The 20,268-nt window shown below is 40.1% G+C and overlaps 1 protein-coding gene across 2 annotated transcripts in view; it reads left to right on the top strand.

Moving 5' to 3' along the window:
• The first annotated feature begins 11,084 nt into the window (after window positions 1–11,084).
• usp43b (ubiquitin specific peptidase 43b) overlaps window positions 11,085–20,268 on the top strand; it is an 85,164-nt gene continuing 75,980 nt past the window's right edge. For both annotated transcript variants that reach the window (XM_080905770.1, XM_080905769.1), the window contains exon 1: window positions 11,085–12,031. In XM_080905770.1, coding sequence (XP_080761896.1) covers window positions 11,402–12,031 — 630 coding nt within the window. In that variant the 5' untranslated portion in view covers window positions 11,085–11,401. The remainder of the gene's footprint in view (window positions 12,032–20,268) is intronic.

Below are 20,268 nucleotides of genomic sequence, written 5' to 3'. Positions count from 1 at the left end.
CTTATCCAATTAGCCTTGTGCCTAGACCAGCTAAACCCATCAGACACATTTAAAACCAAAAGCTACGCCACACATCCGCAGAACACAAAGAAAAGTAGGAATTTTAAACATAAAGAAGATTTTTTATAAATAACATTAGAGAGGAGAAAGCTTTGACACTTGAAGCATGAACAATATTGTGACAAGACCACACCGTGTGTCCTTAAGGACCGTCCATACAGATTTTGCTTGATAACATTTCTAAGAAAAAATGCTTTAAAAACATCCAACAAACTTGATTACCAAAGAAAGTGAACAGTCCTTTCCACTGTGATTGTAAAATTTGCACTCAAATAGCACCATAATGATGCAGGGGACTCAAAGTGGTCAATAAAACACCCTGCAATTGAAGAGAAACCACCACTGCGGACTGACTCTGACTAGCAGCCCATATTACAATCATTCGACTTAAGTCATTCATAATTAAAGGATGTGCTCTGTCAAAATCTATGACATAATTATTCTGGGCCACCTCTGTGGTTTTCACTCATGGACTCTCCAACGTGCTTCAGAAAAACAGAAGTACCCCTTGGCCACATTCTCTGCTGAATACTGCCCTCTGCAGGACTGAAGCGACATGGCTCAAGAAGTGGGAACAAGTCCACTTTTGAAACGATGTTGGCATAAAGGAAGACTGTTTTTTTGGTCATGCTACCCACTCGGGGATTAATGTCACATACAGAGAGCTCTAAAGGCATTCATGCGCCTTTCATTTTGCCATAATTCACCCTGCACAGATGCCACCCCGGAGGTCAGCCGCAGAGGACAACTGAAGCCGCTTTGATTTAAGGTGTCATGGGTCATTTATGTCTAAGAGAGAATTATGACACTTTTTTTCCTCATTTGTCATCGCGGCAAAGCTCTGGGTACGTAGACGTGAAAGCGTCCCACCCACACATCTGGGTGGTCTGCCCACCCAGCTGAGTGTGACCCTAATAAAGAGTGTGACTCTAAACGGCGCCTGTTCTGCCGCGAACCTCGCTTTTGTTGAAGTGTCTGGGGGCAGTGATTCACGACACATTATGCAAAACAAAGAAACAAATAAAACCCTGTTTGCTCTTAAAAATGCACTGCAAAGATATCGTCTGGATTTTATGGCATGACATAAAATGAGTTTTACTGCCATTCCTAATGGAACGGGCCTTGGTCATTTTCAAGGGCTCACCCCTCGTCTTGATAGTTGCAGCTGGAGGGAAATCCCATTTAATTATGCAAAAAATAAAAATAAAAATAATGCAAAATACATCCTTTAATTTGTGTTGTATACTTGACTTACTTTGAAAGTGTGAAAAAACAATACATTGTAAATATAGTAAAGTGTTGCACTAGAGATACAAACATATTTACGACTTTGCATTATGAGTACATTTTTTAAATACTATGTGTGCATATTTCTAAAACTAGTTTATTCAGATGTTGTGTGAAAAACAAACAGCACAATAATCAACTTATGTCATGGTCCTGGGTCGGTGACCCAGCGCTTTTAGTTATCATTTTCTAGTTTATGATGATGATGATTATTATTGTTTGAGTTCTGTGTGTTATATTTGGTCTGCCTTTGAGTCTGTCTCTGTCTATGGTGTCACCCCATCTGTTTGTGAATCTATCTGTTTAGTTCAATGTCTTGCCTGGTTCCATGTGTCTGAGTTTCCTGTTTTATTGTGAAGGTTTGTGTCATATGTGAGTGTGCTCAGTTACGTTTCCCCTGTCTCGTCAGCTGTGATTCTCCCAGGTGTGTTCCCCTTCTGTCTCTCATCCCTTGATTACTGCCGTCTGTGTATTTAAGCCCTGTGTTTCTCTGTGTCAGTGTCGCGTCGTACCCTCAACTAGCTGTGTGTTCTGCTTCTATGTTCCTAGTGTTTGGTCTCCTGCTCCAGTTTAGTGTTTCTTTCCAGTGTTTCAGTCCTTGGTTCCGCTGTTCTGACTTTTGGTTTTCTTTTGGTGAGTTTAGTTGTACGAGGTTTTTCCCAGCAATAAAGCTGCGCCTTAAGTTTCACTTCCGTGTCTGAGTTCTGCATTTTGGGTCCACCACTCCTGCTTGCCTGCCACACAGCGATTCATGACAACTTACCTGTTTTATTTGCTGCATTTCCAGATTTGGAGTATTGTGCTACAGCATGGCATGAATATCCTTCTTTATTGTTATCTTATGCTGATAATTTAATGGATCTTAATGTATTCATCCATTTTGACACTTTAACATTATTATTTATTACAACACGAAGGAGAGTAATTACTTGTAACTGTTTCTTCTTCTGAATTTAATGAAAATGACTTTGAGGTATGCATCAATGGTGCTTTTGAGTGTAAAATTAGTCATAATAACATAAATAATGTTTTTGTTCTCGTTCTTGCTGTGGGATTGTGCAAACTCGTCACATCAAATCACCACTGCAGAGGCTTCCTGTCAAATTAAGTTGTATAGATTAGTTTGGTAATGGATCTTGATATAGTGGATCTGTATCATCAGAGAATGAATGATGACAATATGACTACATCAATAAACTACGCTAGGACAGCAACTGCTCTTCTCTGAGAATTGAATAAACGAGTGAAAGCTGAGATCTCTTCCTCAGAATTATTTCTTTTGAATTTTTCTCTTTTAAAATATCACTTTCTTGTGATAAAATGTTTTCACTGTCATCTTTTGTGAATTTATTGTTCTCCAGTTTCTCCTATCCTCTCTCTTTACCAGTGTCTGCAGCCACCAAATTTGAAGAAGCAGAAGAAGAGACAATGACAGAGGGTGCAGGAGTATGCATGCTGTTGTAACAGAATGGTAATATATTTTATATGTGTGGCTAGTGATGGATAAACCTTGTATCTTTCCTCAAAAGCTCAAACATTGACATGAACAGGTCCATATATATTTTTACATATGAAACTCTGACTGTCTGATGGTCTTTTTGACACTATTGTTGCTGAACTAGAAATTGTCATTCATGACTATAAGAAGTGTTTCAATGAATGCTAGAAAATTCCACGTGGCTTCCAAGTATTTAGTTCACAGGTTCCCTGTAACATTGTATCAGTGGATTCTCAAAGTTTTGTTGTTGAGTGAGTGTCAGTCCAGGACTCATTCAGTATATGAATGAGTCCTGGACAAGAAGAATTCACACATCAGACACTTTTCATCAGTGTTTGTAATGTGTCTCCACAGAGGCCCAGGCTGGTGGTTCATACTGATCATATTTGTGCAGGTGTATAATACTACTTTTATTCACTAGCACTAGATTATCGAGGGCTTGACATAAAGTTAGCAAGGTTAGCCAATGATTCATGCTTTCGTGTCTTACTAAGACACATTGAAATTTACTGCCAGTCAACAGCAGCATGTTTACTTATTTATCAGGAAATTAGTCTCATCAAGGTAATTTACAGCATCGAAAAGGTAAAACCAAATCCCATGACTGTAATACTGAACACATAAGCAAACTGAAAACTGTGCAGACTGTGATGCAACTGTGATGCTGTGTTAAGGTTATTTGTTCTATTTAGCTAAAACTGACACAATAAATTATCAGACTTCTGCAGTTGCACAAGTGAAGCTTAATTACTACAGCAGCTTGTCCAGACATTTAAATTAATATCTGTTCGGACATAACTGAATGTTATACTCTTCATGAAGGGCGGATATATTGGTACACCTTGGTAAGGTGTACAAAAACACAAATATACGACAGAGGTCTCCAGTTTGCTGAGGAATGATGCAACGACAGAAAATGATCTGTTAGAAAAGGGAAAATCCCACAACACCAGAATACATTCTGATCTGTACCTCCTTCAAAAAAAAAACTCCTCTTGAGGCAACAGACCGTTAGATGTCACTGCAGGCAACACGGAGGAGAGTGAGACATATTTCATCAGATATTTTAAAACAGAAACCAAGGAAAAATCTGTGAAGTCTACTATGAAGAAAACACATGAGAGATCTGCCTTAAGGGTTCAAAGCCTTCCAGGTCTTCAAGCCTAATTCAGTGATATATTGGTCGAAAACTGACAACAAGCCTTATAACACAGAAAGTTTGGTGTGTATTGTACATATAGAAACTACAGTATAAAGATTTAAAATATCCCACATTTGACCTCTGATCCCTCCTTCAAGGTCAAAGTGATAATAATGATATATAGAGCTAAGAAGCTATGTTTTTTTCTCCCATTGTTTGCATTGGCAACACATAGACATAGTGAATGGCACAGAAACTTCCCAGCGACCATGTTCAGAGACGGGCAGCCAGCTGTGACCGGTTGCTGGTGATAGGAAGGAGACAGAACAGAAAACTCACTGTGGAAGAGAGCAACAGATTAGCTAATAACTACTGATTAAATGCAGAATGGTGTGTACATGCAGTGAGTAAAAAAGGCGAATGAAAAAGAAATAGTCAGGACAAAGGTCAAATAAGGTCAAGCTTTTATAAAAATGTCTTTTATCTTTAAAACTTTGCTCAAAATTCTGCTTCCTTTATTTGCATTGGCAACATTTAGGACATGACACTGGTGTATGGGGGTTCTATATATCATGAATGAGCTAAATGCAATTACGTTCTCTTAGAAGTAAATGCTGCCCAGAGAGCGAGTTTGCACTCTTGCTTTTCCTTCTTCTTCTCTTCTTCTTCCTGTTCTGAGTGCCTCTTGTTATGGAGCGGATCCCCTGCTGCTCTCGTGAGGTCAAACATGGCATCACCTTTCTGGTGATATCAGTGGTACAACACGGCTTACGTAGAATGTAGCAGATTGCATTTTTGTGGCTGCAGGTGCACCGTCAGAGTACCAGGTGGCTGTGCGTAGATATGCTGACGCAGCACAAATGGTCTCTTTCGCCCTCACAGACTTCAGAGCTCACCGTGCAAACGATATGGGCAGCCCTTTGTAACAGATGCTCATGCACTGTGGCAGTCCTACTGCTGTGAGCGCTGGCCTGTTGTCACCGGTAGCATCATCATCAGTAACAGCATCATCTGTTAAATATTCATTTGTTATTATGTCTCTGCTTTGAAATGGAAATTGTTGCAAGACAAACTCAAAAAAACATCAGTAGAGGGCGCTACAGCACAAGCCCTGTGTGAGTCCTCTGGATAGATGGACTAGAAGGCTGTCTTTTTGTTTTGTTTTGTCTATTATTTCTGAAGAAATTAAATTTTTGAATTATTAAAAGAGATGATAGAAATTATAAAAATGATGGTTGTTTTTCTTTTCGGTTTGCTTCTGGGGCACTACAGGCAATTATAAACCCTTTACTGCAGCAAAGCATCCAGTACGGGTGCCTGCTGTTCTACAGTTCCTGACAGATAGAAGCATCATTAACCAGCAGATTTCATTTAACTAAATCTAAGTGTTTTTTGCTATTCATCTCTCGCTTTTCTATTTAGTTTGCAGATACTTCCCGTCATATATGCCCCTCTTTCTTCTAGATGTCAACAATTATAACAGCTTCAAAACAAAACAAACGTTCTCCTTCCATTAATATACATAAATATAAAATATATATATAAATATTTTTCTTATTCTCGACAGGAATGGCGAGAAAAGTGTTTACTTTTGGGAGAGGACAGAGGATGGTGTCTGGTCTCACAGCAAACAGCTTGGGATTGACAGCTGATGCCACCACCTGAACTAGCAAAAGAATAATGAGGATCGGGAAGAAAGATAAAAACACACCAGGGGACTTTAATAAAAATATATATTTAATATTCATGATCTAAGCACGGTGCTGAGCGAAAGAAATAAAAGGCATTCCTGCCACAGTGTTAAATGTGAGCCAGTTTGGTTCATTGCTGAATTCTTGCTGTTACTGATAACAGTCCTGATACAGTGAAAATAGGACTGGTGGTGGATGAAATAGGGCATGAATAGAAATAGCTCAGTAGCCTGGGCACCAGTCTCTGGAGGGAGTGCTGTGTTAGTTGCCTCATGTGTGCTGTTAAGCTGATGGCTGTCTATTCTCCATCCAGGTGCGTGTGTGGGAGATCCAGCCCAGGACTCACAGGCTCCTGGAGTCCATGAGAAAGCATAAGGCCTCTGCCAAATGCATTAAGATTAAAGGCATTGACAAGGAATGTGTTATTGCCAGCTCAGATGGGGCCTGCATAATCTGGGACCCGGTTGAAGCCAGAACTCGCCCACTCAACCCCTTCTGCTTTCTTTTTGCTGAAACACATTCATGTAAAGAAATTATTGAAATGATTTTAGTTCCTAATATTTGCCATTACCTTATTAAACTTTTTAATAACTTTTGCAAAACATCCTGTAAAAATACTTGTTTTCCTCAGGGTGTGCTGTTTCCTCTCCGTGTCTGTCAAGTGGTCACAAATAATTGTGATCTGCACTGCCCCACAGTACCTCCCATTATTACTGAAAGAACCACAGCGGGGCTTCAACACCATAAGTCAAATGAAACAAAACTTTCACCGTGCTCCATTATGTTTGATGAAGTTCAGAAATGTTCAGAAACTATAAACTGGTGTGCTCTTGCCTCTGGTTGTATTTTTTTGTGTCAAGGCAGCCCTAACAGGGCAGCGTGACAGTGATAGCGCATTGTTCTATCAGTTAAGGCAGCATTTGTTCCCGCAGCATACAGCATATGTGACTCAGGAAACCAGATGGGCTCTGCTGTCTACTTCATCTTTAGGGATGACATTTTCTTCTTTGCAGTAAAAGTGTCACGGAGGGAAAACCAGCGCTTCATTTAGAGGAATAACATTAGTTAACTACTGGGCCAAGACGCTGCAGAACTGATTATATATGCTGCGGCACTCTGAAAGAAAAACACTCTGCTGTGTATTTTATCCTTATAATCAGAACTTTGAGTTGGTACTACATTAATGTTTTAAAGGCTTGCGGCTTTATGTGCGAGCCTCCTCACATCAAAGACAATAAAGCATGGGCCGTGCATGCAGGAACATATCAATCTGCTTTATAGCATTTTTAATTAAATTCAATTTCAATGCAATGCTATTCATAAAGCACCAAATCGCAACAATAGTCACCTCGAGGCGGTTTATATTTTAAGGTAGAGACCCTACAATAATCCAAAGAAAACCCCAATGATTGGATGACCCCCTATGAGCAAGCACTTGGTGACAGTGGGAAGGAAAAACTCCATTTTAACAGGAAGAATCCTCCAGCAGAACCAGGCTCAGGGAAGGGCAGGGCCATCCGGTACATCTGGTTGGGGAAAAGTCGTCCCTCTTCACCTGTGTGTAGTCTTTTCGGGTCCTCTGTGAGAGGCCTGGATGCTTAAGGGTCCTGCCTGGTATCATTGCCCCTCCTAGGACTGCACTTCTAGGCAAAAATCTTGGATGTCCTTCCTGGGATCTGCTAGAGTCACTCACCCTGAACAGACACCAGCAGCAAGAAAGTCCTGGGTTTGAATCCACCATGAGGCAAGGTTTGTGTGTTCTCCCCATGTCTGTTGATTCAGAATTTCTCGTAGGTGTGAATGTTTGTCTGTCTATGTTAGCTCTGCGACAGACTGGCGACTGGTCCAGGGGAGACGGGGGTTTGAGAATCTCTCTAAACATAACATCAAATAACTGAAAGAGGAGGCTGAAACAGGAAGGAGGCAACTGCCAAACAGAGGTGATTACGGCTTTGCCACAGACAGCTCAGCATTATAATGATAGATGGTAGCCACTCAAAGGTGCCCAAGGCTCATTATTTCCGAAGTTAAAAAATTGGATAGTGAATGAAGCAAATATTTTGGTCCAAGACTTTTGGCAGACTTCCTTGTAGCTTCATTGGACTTAAAAAAAAAATCCTGAGCAGATCTGTCTGTCTCAGATTTGCTGTGACTAAGAAAACATAAAAAAAAAAACAGTCTGTGCAGAAGCACGACTTCAATTTAAACATGATTTAATTTCATGGAAGTTAGATTTGCTTGACTATATTTTGCATTGCCTCTGTGGCTTCACGTGAAAAGGTGGTGTGTTTGGGAAGTGATGCATGACAGACAGAGAGAGACTTCCTCTTTGAGTCAGATGCTGCTTGGAAAGTAGGCCTCCGGCTTTGCTTGGTTGGGTACGGGCCTTCAGACTCAGCGTGTAGTAATCAGACTGCAAGCCCTTCTGCTGTATGCACTGACAGCTCTTTCAGGCTCTCAGCTTAGAGCACTTCATGATTTTTCTCTCTCTCCTCTCAAATTGAGCCTCCTGGTGGGATTGTTGTTTCCTACCGACAACAACAGCAGGTATTTCATATCATCATCAATGCCACTCTGAAGGGAAGAAGAGTAGGAGGCTCTCGGAGAAAACTTGGCTCAGTCTCACTCATCAGGTTGCATTAGAAGGCAGGAGGAGCTTTGGTCATAACGCTTTTGCTCGCTGCTGCAATAAATCTGCAGTTTTTAGTGTTATTATAAATGACAGCACAGTGTGATTAAACATATCTATGTGGTGAGCAAACGAGATAAGCTCTCCCATGCTTCACGGCCCAGTAATGATAGTAATAATCCAGAACACTGTAACCTGTGATAAAAGCTTCCAAGGCTTAGCTAATGAATTTCTGCTGGAGGCTACTGGGGTCACTCGCGCGCGCACACATGCACACACACGCACACACACATGTTCATTCAAGATATGCACCCCTTCTTTTTTATTCAGAACTGCTAGAATTCAGGACATTAGACTAGCAGTTTCATTAGCAGCCATATCTCTGTGAAAGGCCAATAAACAAGAGTTTAATTTACTGGCATTGGCCTCAGGGGAGAGAGCTGACTGCAGGGAGCTTTGACAGCGTTACCCACGTAAGTAATATCATCTTCGCAAAAAAAGATTCATTGTGTAACAGAAGTTGAGGTATGCTGGCAGTAAAACGTGGAATAATAAAGGAGATTCCATATAAAAGATGCACTGATGCAAATGTATCTTCAGCCAAAGGATCTGTGGAATGTGGAAATGTGAAATGAAAGATCTTACACTTGTGATGACTTTAGAATAGCATTATTGATTTCTTCATAAAACAGCCTCATGCTGCATTCGATTTTGTGCTGACGTCTAAATGGTTTTCTACTTCATTCCAGTATTTCCCTTTAATAGGGTATTTAAAAGTAGAATGGGAGGCACTTCAGCAGAGCCAGTTCCCAGTTTGGATTCAGGAGACAAACACCCTCTCTACTTTTAAGATTAGACTTAAAACTTTTCTTATCGATAAAGCTTACAGTCAGGGATGGATCGGGTGATCCTGAACCCTTACTTAGTTATGCTGCAATAAGTCTGGGCTGCTGTCAGCTTTCCATGATGTTTATATGCCACTCCAGATTTAATTATTAGTTATTATTACTTTCTGGTTCTCTTCCACACTGTCATTTGTCTTGTCTTCCTCCCTTCACCCCCAACCGGTCACAGCAGATGGTCGCCCCTTCCTGAGCCTGGTCCTGTTGGAGGTTCCTTCCGGCTTAAAGGGAGTTTTTCCTTCCCACTGTCTTTACAATATAAAGTGACTTGAAATGACTGTTTGTTTGTTTTTTGACTCGGTGGTACATAAATAAAAACATTAAAATGTATTGTTCAGTTCAAAACTCTATCTGCTAGAGGCAAGTAAGATTTTACATTAAAACTCATATGATGTAAAATGTTTATATAATTGCTAAACACATGGAAAAGTTCTTGAACATAAGTGCAGGGATAAAAAAGCTTTTTCAATTTTTTATTCAACCAAATTATCAAGTATAAAAACAATTATTCTGTGCGGGGTGGGGCGGTGGGGGGGTCATGGCAAAAGAAACTAGCAATGCTAAACTAGAAATCCTTTCTTTCATAACAGTTCAACATTCTCTGACAATGTCTTCCTAAAAAAAATGTGACCAACTCTTTCATACAAAACTCATCCACATCTTTATTTTAATACACATGCTGACTATTTCAAATCCCCCCTAATTTCAACAGGATTCAAATTCCATGACCCTCCCTTTTGAGCCATTCCTTGTTGCAAAGACCCACTCGTGGTTCAACTTAAACTTTCAGGCAGATGGTCCCTCATTATCTTTAAGCATTCTGAGACAGGATGCATAACTCACTTGACTACAAGCTTCCAAACGCTCAAGATAACCTCAGACCATAAAATTTCCACCCTCATGTTTCACAGCTGGTATGAGGTTGCTCCACTGAAAAGCTGTCTTAATTATTTTGTACCAAACATGTCTGTCTTACCAGAGCATTTGTCATTACTCCAAATGCTCTGGTGTTTTTCCGTTTCATTGAAAAACTGTAACATTAACGGTATGTACTCTTTACAGCTCCTCTCACTCTGTCTTAAGAGTAGAAGAGGGTGAGTTCATTCAAGAATTGATAGTATCGATATAAATGTTGGTATTGATATTGGATCAATACTAGTGTGACAGGATCGATACTTTGTTTCTACCCTCAGTGTTCAGTATACATCCAACTGAATTGTGTTAAATATTTTTTTTCTTTGGAAATGAAAAAATGTACCTAAAACCACTGTGGACTATGAAAAATGTCTGAACCTTTTTGTGTTGACTGTCACATCATGTTATATGTTATTTATAGCCTGTAGCACATTTAAAGAACAGAAACTGACTGGAAGTGCCTTAGAGACGGACACATTTACGTTCCAGGTCTGTTTTTCCAAAAAACTGTTTCAGGATCCATGAAAAAAGCTGAGAGGTGTGTATTTGTTGTGGAACGCAAAACAGTGATTTAATGGTCATTAAGATCTGTTCATAATTTGCAAAACTGATGATGATTGATCTCAGAAATCGTGACACACTGCTCTCCCCTGCCTTGAGCTGCTTTTAAAGGTTAAACGTATATTTATATTTGGATCTAAATGCTTATCCAATGCAACTGTATTAATCTTATAACATCATTGGGGTGATTTTCTACCGAATTTGTTTTGACTTTAGAAGTGCATCACGTTCATAATATTTTATTTGTATTCAGGATTTTAAATGACCGGCCTGTATGACCACAAATCAAGCTATATACAGGGCTCTCTTAGGTCATTCGTGTGTGGGGAAAGTGGGAGGGGGCAGCTACACAATCATAAGCCTTCTTATGAAGGCGAATGGGTGCAGTGGGAGAGGAGCGCGCAGTGCTGCAACTGGACGGCGCAGCGGCTCGCATTGTCCCGGCCATGACGAGATGCTGTTTGTGACAGCGGTGTCGGGATGATAATGAACGTCTTCAGTAAGTGTTGGGATGGACGAGGGAGGTTTTAAGTCAGAGCGCGGTGGAATAACAGTGTGCTGTTGTGTCTCTTGGCTCCTCCGCGATGGTGGCACCCCCGTGCGCTTTCCCCTCTGCTATCCGGACAAGGGACGCTGGCAGAGGAGTGACAGACCGGAATCGGAATTCCTACAATTATCAGTCTCAGAATAGCTCGGCACGGGAGTAGAGGTACTGTCATGGAGAAACAGAGCAGAGCCAACAAGGAGGAAATGCTGACATCGAAGGAGGAGAAGCGCAAAGAGAAGAAGCCGAAATCTGGGAAGCTTTTCCGCAAAAAATCGTTAAAGTCTGTGGGGAGTTTTATGAACAGAATTATCAAAACTTTGGGCACTTTCACCCACTTTGGAGACGCTGACGCGCAGGACGCGGAGGATGATGATGGAGGGTTTCGGAATGGCGCACCTTGCACCCTCAGCGCCAGCTCAGGAATAATCAGAGAGGATGTACAAGTAGTTCGGGATCGGGTAGTGAAAAACACTTCGAGCACGTCGTCTTCTCTGTGCACCGGCAGAGAGAAACTACTTTACCAATACGGAGACAAAATCCCAGGTGTGCTGGGACTGAAAAACCACGGCAACACCTGTTTCATGAACGCCGTGGTCCAGTGTTTGAGCAACACCGACCTGCTCGCGGAGTATCTGGGACTGGAGCGATACAAGATGGACATGAGCCAAACCAGAATGAACGGGGTGGTGAAAAGCGACGGGACGAGGCATGTCAGGGGAGAAGTCACGGAGCACTTGGCGTCACTTGTCAGAGCCCTCTGGACTCTGGAGTACACCCCTCAGCTGTCTGTGGATTTCAAGGTACACCGCCCCCCCACACCACCACCACCACCCCGAATTTAGTCTGCAGGTGGTTGTGAGTTGTCTAACGTGAAAGGCACACATAGGCACAAAATGAAAGGTACTGGAAACAGTATTAAAAAGGGCACTGTAGCAACCAGTTAGTTACTGCATTATTAGCTCCTTGGTAAGTACAGGTGTTCTGTTTAGACACACATAATCACATGTTATTCAGACAGTATGCCTTTAACACCACTATGATTATTCTCAGTGTCCTGTTCAGATGATTATCATTTTGTATAATAGCACAGCACCAACTCCTCTGCCATGGTCAACAACAAGGGCGCAGTGCTTTGCCCTGACACTCCAGGGTTTCCCTGACAGGTGATAATGACACTGGTGCTCAGAGTTGCAGCAGTCTGAGGGCACAAGGTGAGCAGGTGCCTGGCTCTCATGCTGTTGCTGGGTTTGCACATGAAGACTTGATGGATACTACTAACAAAAACTTTAAAAAGGTTCACTCTGCTCGCATTATTTTATGAGCACTGGGTTAGAAGAGGTTAAGGGAAAAATCGTTTAGATTTACCTGACTTGGTCACCTCTATTTTACAGTATTTATTTATAGTAGGTGAAAAAGTTGTGATGCAAAGTGAGCACCAGAAAGAGATGATTTACTTTACACTTAAGAGACTTTCTTCCTTGAGGATCAGGGACAGTGAGCACTATCAGGAGACCCTCAGGCTTTTCCTACTCTACCCACGCTGAAGATAGGAGGGGAAATGCAACTGTACTTTATCTGCCTGAAGCTCTTCTTTGCTCTGGATTTCTCTGAGCCTTAGCTCAATGCAAGAAGTAGATAATATTGGAGCGGCGAACAAAGAGACTCACAATGGATCTATTCTTGGAAATGCTAATTACTCTGTGAAGATGACTGCTGAAAGATCTTGACCCCTGCAGCACAGACACGTGCATGATTTTTTGTCACACCTCATTGTGGTTACAGAGAAGCGGAAGGTTTACCTGAAAGCCAGATAGCCAGATTATCAGGATTTCGCAGCCTATAAACGGAGTGTTGATCATCACGGAGGTTATTTTTTTTTGTCTTGACTCTTTTGCTGTCCCATTTGTTGTTCTCTCCGAAAAAGTCCCCCATCAAACATAATTGATGCTGCCAATAATTTTTCGATCCCACACTTTCATTTCCTTCTGATCTCGGGAGACTCTGATATCACATTTTATTACTAAAACAATAAGAGGAGAGCAGAGAAACATCTTGCCAAGATTAAAAGAAAAAGAAAAAAAACCCTCTTCTTTATATGTGATGAGATGTTTCCTGCTATAAACAGACAAACACACACACACACACACACACACACACACACACACACACACACACACACACACACACACACACACACACACACACACACACACTGGATTTCTTGGCTGTGGTTTGTGACCATAGGAGGTCCAGAGTTCGTGCTGTCTGGGTTTTCTGAAATTGCCTGTTGAGTAATACCACAGCTGCCTGAAGGGAGGCATTATAAAATGATCAGATAGCTCTGAGGCCTGTTTCTAAGAGGCTAAATTAGCTCCCAGTTGCAGGAACTCCAGACAGCACAAACCAATAATAAACAATTCTCCACAAAGGACTAAGCTTTGCTTTAGTAGCTCTATTAATCTAGTCGTTTTTTAAGTTGATTATCTTTCTTTACTGGTATCTGAAAGTTGCGTCTTTTGTCAGAAGAGGACAAACCACAGTACCCATCTTCATATCAAATTGACTTTTATAAGAAAAGATAAAAGGCCAGGCTTGGAAAGGGTTCTCATTTTGAAAAGGACCCTAGGTAGAATTTATAGTGCCGCACTTTATATTTTAAGTAATGATGCTGCTGGTGGTGTAAATGTCGAATCATCCTGGTTTGATCAGCAGATCTTTACAGTTAATGACTCAGCAGAGGTCTGTTCCAGTCCTGCTGTGGAGGAAAAACAAGCTTTGTGCTACATTCCAGTACCACCTGGCTTATAGGACAGCACAGGTAGAAGGAGGGAGGCAGCTTTTATAAGTATTTGCAAAAAAACCAGAAAAAAAAAGATTAAGTACCTCTGGGTTGCTTTGTGATAACACCAGCACTGGCAGTGTGTCCAAGGCTTCGGCTCCCACTGACGTGTCTCTCACATTGCGGCTGAGGTGCCGAGTTTCTTCAACCTGTGAGCAGATGTGTTGTTTTGATCTGTTCATCGTCGCCCCCCCAACGGGGTGGTGTGTTTGCACAGAGGGGCCTAGATAGGAACGGAGCCTGAAACTCAAACAATTACTCAACAGCCAGTTTACTGGTTTCCATAACATGAGAGGCCTGAGAAAGAAGGGAGTTTGGGAGTTAGGGTGAGCAGGCGCGACGGCTGGACGGGAATCCTCCTAGCGGCGTGTATTGATAGGCCGGTTTGGGAAGCATATGCTGTGGTGAAAGTGGGTCTTTGTCACAGGTATGTGTGAGTAATTACGAGCTCCATGTTAAGGTTTGCACAATTATCTATGCTGCAGGGTGCAGGACATGACTCACAAAGAGATCTACATTAGACTGCAGTGATAGTGATAATGGTCATAGTGTTGTGAGCAGTGTTGGTCAAGTTACTTGAAAAAAGTAATCAGTAACTAATTACTGATTACTTCCCCCAAAAAAGTAATCCTGTTACTTTACTGATCACTTATTTTCAAAAGTAATTAATTACTTAGTTACTTAGTTACTTTTTAAAAACACGATTTACAACCCGAATAGGTGATAAAGCGATAGATCTTTCAGCCAAATTCTACTTTTTCTACATAATCCATCATACAAAATGTAATCAAATGGAAAAGTCCTTTTTTAAAACTTGTTTTATTAGTTTTAATCTTTTAACTTTATGCATCAAGCAAAAATTTAATTATATGCATTTCTTCGTCTTCTTCTTCTTCTTCTTCTGACTGGAAGAAATTTGTTTAATATTTAAACCTATTTTCTGCACATTCCAGCACATAAAATATGTATATTATGTAAAATCAAACTTAAAGTAAGGTCAGTACTTCCACGCTTTAAACGCTGCACGCTTGTACTCTCTACCGCACTTGATATATTATCCATTGTTGATCTGCACACAGATGTTGCCACACTTGCTTATGTCACTGTCATGAGACATTCTCGCAAAAAATCTCGGTTTTAGTAACTCAGTAACGCAGCGTTCCTACGGGAAACTAACGGTAATCTAATTACCGTTTTTGCAATAGTAATCCCTTACTTTACTCGTTACTTGAAGAAAAGTAATGCGCGTTACAAGTAACTGGTTGTGAGGTTGTTGCTATTTTAACTGAATCAAAAATACACAAAAAAATATTTTAATAATTCATTTGATTACATTTAAGTTTTCCATGTAATATTGTTACATAAATACAAAATGTTCAATTTAATGGAATCTTACTATGTGTATATATATATATATATATATATATATATATATATATATATATATATATATATATATATATATATATATATATATATACATACATACCAAGCATATTTTTAATTGGTTAATGATTAATTATATGAATAAATACGCCTTTGATTTTATATATTTTTGTTGCATATTATTGAATATTATTGCTTCATAAATATTTGGAGGGCAAAAAACTATGAAGTAAGCACCGAGAGTTATATCACCAATGGTTAAAAAGGAACAATAATAATTTTAACAAGCGCCTGAAATCATAGGTTGAATGTTTAAATAGCTAAGTGGAAATGGATGAAATATAAAGCTGAACTTAAAAAAAAGTAAATAGTTAACTGATGATGGATGAACTGCATAAATATTTAACTTTGTCTAAATACAGTGGCTTGTTATCATTATATCAGAGACACCAAAACAACAAAAAACAAAAACATGGCCTTTTCCACAGCCTTAATTATATCACTGACACAATTGCCACCTTCAGAGGGCTGATGGTAATTACTGTTATTACTTTGCTGTAATGACTAGCTGCACAAAAGCTTTAGGTTACCGCAGGTCATGGTTCACAGTTAATGTCAAAGCATTTCTTCAAAACGAGCCTGAATGCCTCAGGCTTGTTCCCCGGCTGTAAACGACTGCTGTACTAGGGCTGCTCAATTAATCGAATTTTAATCACGATTACGATCTGGGCTTTCAACGATCATTAAAAATGACTGAGCCGATTATTAGCCCCTCCCTCATGCTTTACTCTCGCGCTGCTCCATGTGGCAAATCAAGCGCACTGCTCTGCATTTCGAACACCGTCACAACAATTAAGAGGACCCGAGGGAAGCTCGGAAAGCTAAGCAGAAGTTATTTGGAGAGGAGTGGTCTGCCGTTGGTTGAAAAGAGAGGTAAAAAAAAAAAAAAACTTAAGTGGTGTGGAAACATTATGGCTTCGCGGAGTCAGACGTGGATCAAGTAGACACCGTGTGTAAACTTTGCTATGGTGTCGTAGCTGCACCACAGAGCAACACTGCAAAGTTCACATTTTTCATTTATTTCTTATATTGCAAACATTTGCACTGTTATCAGTATTTGCACACTATTTTATATTATTTTTTAAAGTCATTATTCAATACATTGTTATTGTTAAACCTTTAAAGCCGGTCAGAGCAGCATGCTCGTTTTGTGTAACTATTTTTAAATCCCTGTAGAACCTGAACGCTAAGCTAGCACAATAAATTTTTTTCCATATGAAACCAGAGGAGTTGTACTTACTTCTTATGCCATCAGCTTGTCCTCGGTCACGGTTTCCTTCCACATATAGCTTTGCAAAAATTGCATAAAAAGCACTTGCAGGAACAAAAACATAATATTCCAGAAACACTTTGCCGATCCGATCAGCTGTTCTTAACACTTCCCACATTGAAAAAGACGTCAACGTGAACTATCGCAAGTGACGTCATTTTTGCGGAAAATTTAGTTTTTTACTTGTAGGCCTTAGAATTGCACTGCTGGAAATAGTTTATTTTGATGCACATGCACATTCTTTGCAAATTTGCATCATAGGATTGTTTTTTTGTTTTTCCTGCAGTATATAAAAATTGCTGTATCTCCAAAAATAAAACTATGAAGACACTCAAAATAAATTTCCTGTTGTTGTAAACTATTTTTTGCAACTTTTTTGTATTTAAAGTTTTGAGGGATAAACCTCTTAAATTTCTCCAAGTAGAAATATATGTAAAAACAAAAACGATTTTCAATTTTTTTGTAGTTTATTGCACTTTTTTGCAATTAATGTAGTTACTATGGACTTAATGCATACACATTATTAAAATATGGGCTATAACAGTTGTATTGATGTATAGCAACTTGAAATGCTCCCACAAATGGCACTACAGCATGTAAAAAAAAATAATATAAGCTCTGGCGGACGAAATAAATATCGTCAAATAATCGTGATCTCAATTTCAGTGAAAATAATCGTGATTATCATTTTTGCCATAATCGAGCAGCCCTATTACTAGACTGATTTTCCCCTGATTGGTCTCATTCTGTAAGGTATGATAGTGCGATCCTAGGCTGGGCTGTTGGACCGAATGTAAAGTCTGTTTAGATCTTACAAGACACATATTTGAGACTGCAGAGGGTTTATTTCAAACACTGGTACATGCCTAAGACTTTTCATAGTAAAGGTACACCATCTATACTGGTAAAAATAAGCCATCACTGCCAGTGTCACTTTACCCATAACCCAGTGTTCATGGTCTGACTCTGCAAATAGCTCTGATTAGAAGTCACCATAGTCTACCATAATAAAATATGTAGCTTCTGCACAGTCTCATATTATGTTGATAGTTCGTGTAGCAGCATCATAGTTTTGATTTTAAAAAAAAAAAGACCACACTTGGAAGAAGTTTGCCTTCAGAACTTCCAGTTTTTGATACACAATTAACAGTGTGAAAGGTCCAATTAAAAAAAAAGTCACAATCCTTCCCTAAACAAAAATAAACCCCAACTGGCAATTGGTTTTGGGGTTTCTTTTTGCAGAATAAGACCTCTAAGTCCAAAAATTATAAGGTACTTAATGACAGTCCTGGAAGGGAATTAGTGTGATGCTCCAGTGGCAACATGAACATGGTGATATCACATACACAGTAGCTTCCAGGTGTTATCTTCAATTCAATTCAATTCAATTCAGTTCAATTCCGCTTTATTTACATAGCATCAACTCAAGGCTCCTTGTATTGTAGGATAGAGCCCCTACAACAACACAGAGAAATCCCCCTGTGAGCAAGCACTTGGTGACAGTGGGAAGGAAAAAATCCCTTTTTTCCAGGAAGGAACGTCGGAAAGAACCAGGCTCAGGGGGCGGCAGCCATCTGTCGTGATTGGTGGGGGGTGAGATGAGGAACACAAGACAAGCGACATAGTGTGGAAGAGAGCCAGGGAAAATAACAAGTAATAATTTAAGTGTGGTGTATGAACACATAGTGAGTGAGGCCCGCAATATTTGCAAAAACATACATAATTTCATATATATTTTCCTCAGGGATTATTAAAGTATTCTGATTCTGAAAAAGAGTCTGTTCAGATGCTTCAGTTTTATTGTTTTATGACCTCACAAATGACTTGGCTCGTGATTAATTTTAAAAGCTAAAAATTCTCAATAATGTTCTGACAGCATAGGCTTTGAAGCGAGTTGACACTGTTGTGTCACCTGACGGGGACGCCTCCTAAATGAGGAGAGATTTCATGTCTCAGCTGACCTTGAGAATGCCTCCAGAAGAGGCTGAGGAGGTGGCCTAAGATGGGTCTTGGCTTCTCCAGAAGTCTTCCAGACTCAGATGTGGGATAGCAAATGGAATAACAGTGAATGGATTGATACTATATATTTTTAGATTATATTGATATACGCTACCAAGAACAAAGACTGTGTACTATAGAGCTAATGTTATCTGAGCATTTTCACAGAAGGAGGCCGGGTGAATCATAAACTGTTGAAAGTGTCAGGGTCCTCACAGGGTTAACATAATGGAAATGTTGGTCAACAGAGGCGTGGATTTCCAGTTGTTTCAGCTAAAAATAGCAGCTCTGTATTCATTAACTGTGGTGTCTCTTCCGACTGCCGTATCTTGTAGCTATTGCAGTGACAAAACTCTTCACTTTTTGCTTCCTCGAGATGCATGAGGCAAGGGAAACTTCACTTTCATGACAAGATCAGAAGACAAGATTAGAGAACCTTATTGCTCAGCCGAGATTATGCCAGCATTTTTTATGTTTATGAATTTTTATGTTCACTTTTTGCTCCTGTCCACATTTCAGTAATTACTTTGAAGAGGCAGTCCCAGCTCCACATCTATTCCTCTATCCTCCTAACAAACAGCTGCACACAGTCAGGCTGGACAGCTGCCCAGCACAACTGCACCTTTTATATTGCGAGCTGAAGCAAAATTCATTTACTTGCTTTTGCACAAGGACACTTCAGGGCTGGTTTAGCTGTTTTTTGTTTTGTTTTTTTAAATTCAGCATATCTACCCATTTATTAAAGAACTGAAATGGTAGCTCTCGACTCCCAATCCTCCAGCTTAGGCAGACACCCTACATCACGTTGGGGTGTAATAGCTTTAAGAGGCATATCACATATTAGTGTCAGTCTTTTGTTCCCTCTGCAATGATCTCTCATCACAGCCTCTGCTTCTCCGGGCTGCCAGCTGCAGTTCACGAAGCAAATTCTTTGCCTAACTGAGTTGTGTGCAATTCACATGTGAAGTGACATTAAACTGTACTTGAGTTGATGCAGTCTTCAACCTGCTTTTAAGCAAAATGTTATCCGCACCTCTTGTTTGATATGAAAATCTTGAAATTTTAGTTAAATTAGACAACAAGGTGGGTAGATGATAAATGCAGATTGGCTAAACTTTTACTAGAAAGCATGTTTTTTTAAGTATTACACAAAAGGCAGATTTTGCACATTCTTAAGTCAAAGCGTGGGCTGGGCTGAGACGAGGGAAGCGTGAAGTGCGTTAGTGCAAATTTGCAATTCTGGGATTCCTCTGATCAGCGTTCTGTGGAGAAGCCCAGGGTACATCTGCCCATTCAGGAGGCTCAGCTATACCAGCGAACACACTGGGGCTGTTAAAACCAGTAAACAAGCAGTCCAAGAGATTCGCATATTGTGGGAGTAACTTGTGTAGAAAGGATATCTTAACGAGGCACTTTTTTGGGTTCTCCTGACACTGCTTTAAATCTAACAGGCTGTCAAATTATAAAACTCAAATAACAACCAA

This window comes from Rhamphochromis sp. 'chilingali' (genome assembly GCF_963969265.1).
Source record: "Rhamphochromis sp. 'chilingali' genome assembly, chromosome: 15".
NCBI classification, from domain to species: Eukaryota; Metazoa; Chordata; class Actinopteri; order Cichliformes; family Cichlidae; genus Rhamphochromis; species Rhamphochromis sp. 'chilingali'.
This window is presented reverse-complemented; position numbering and strand designations above follow the sequence as displayed.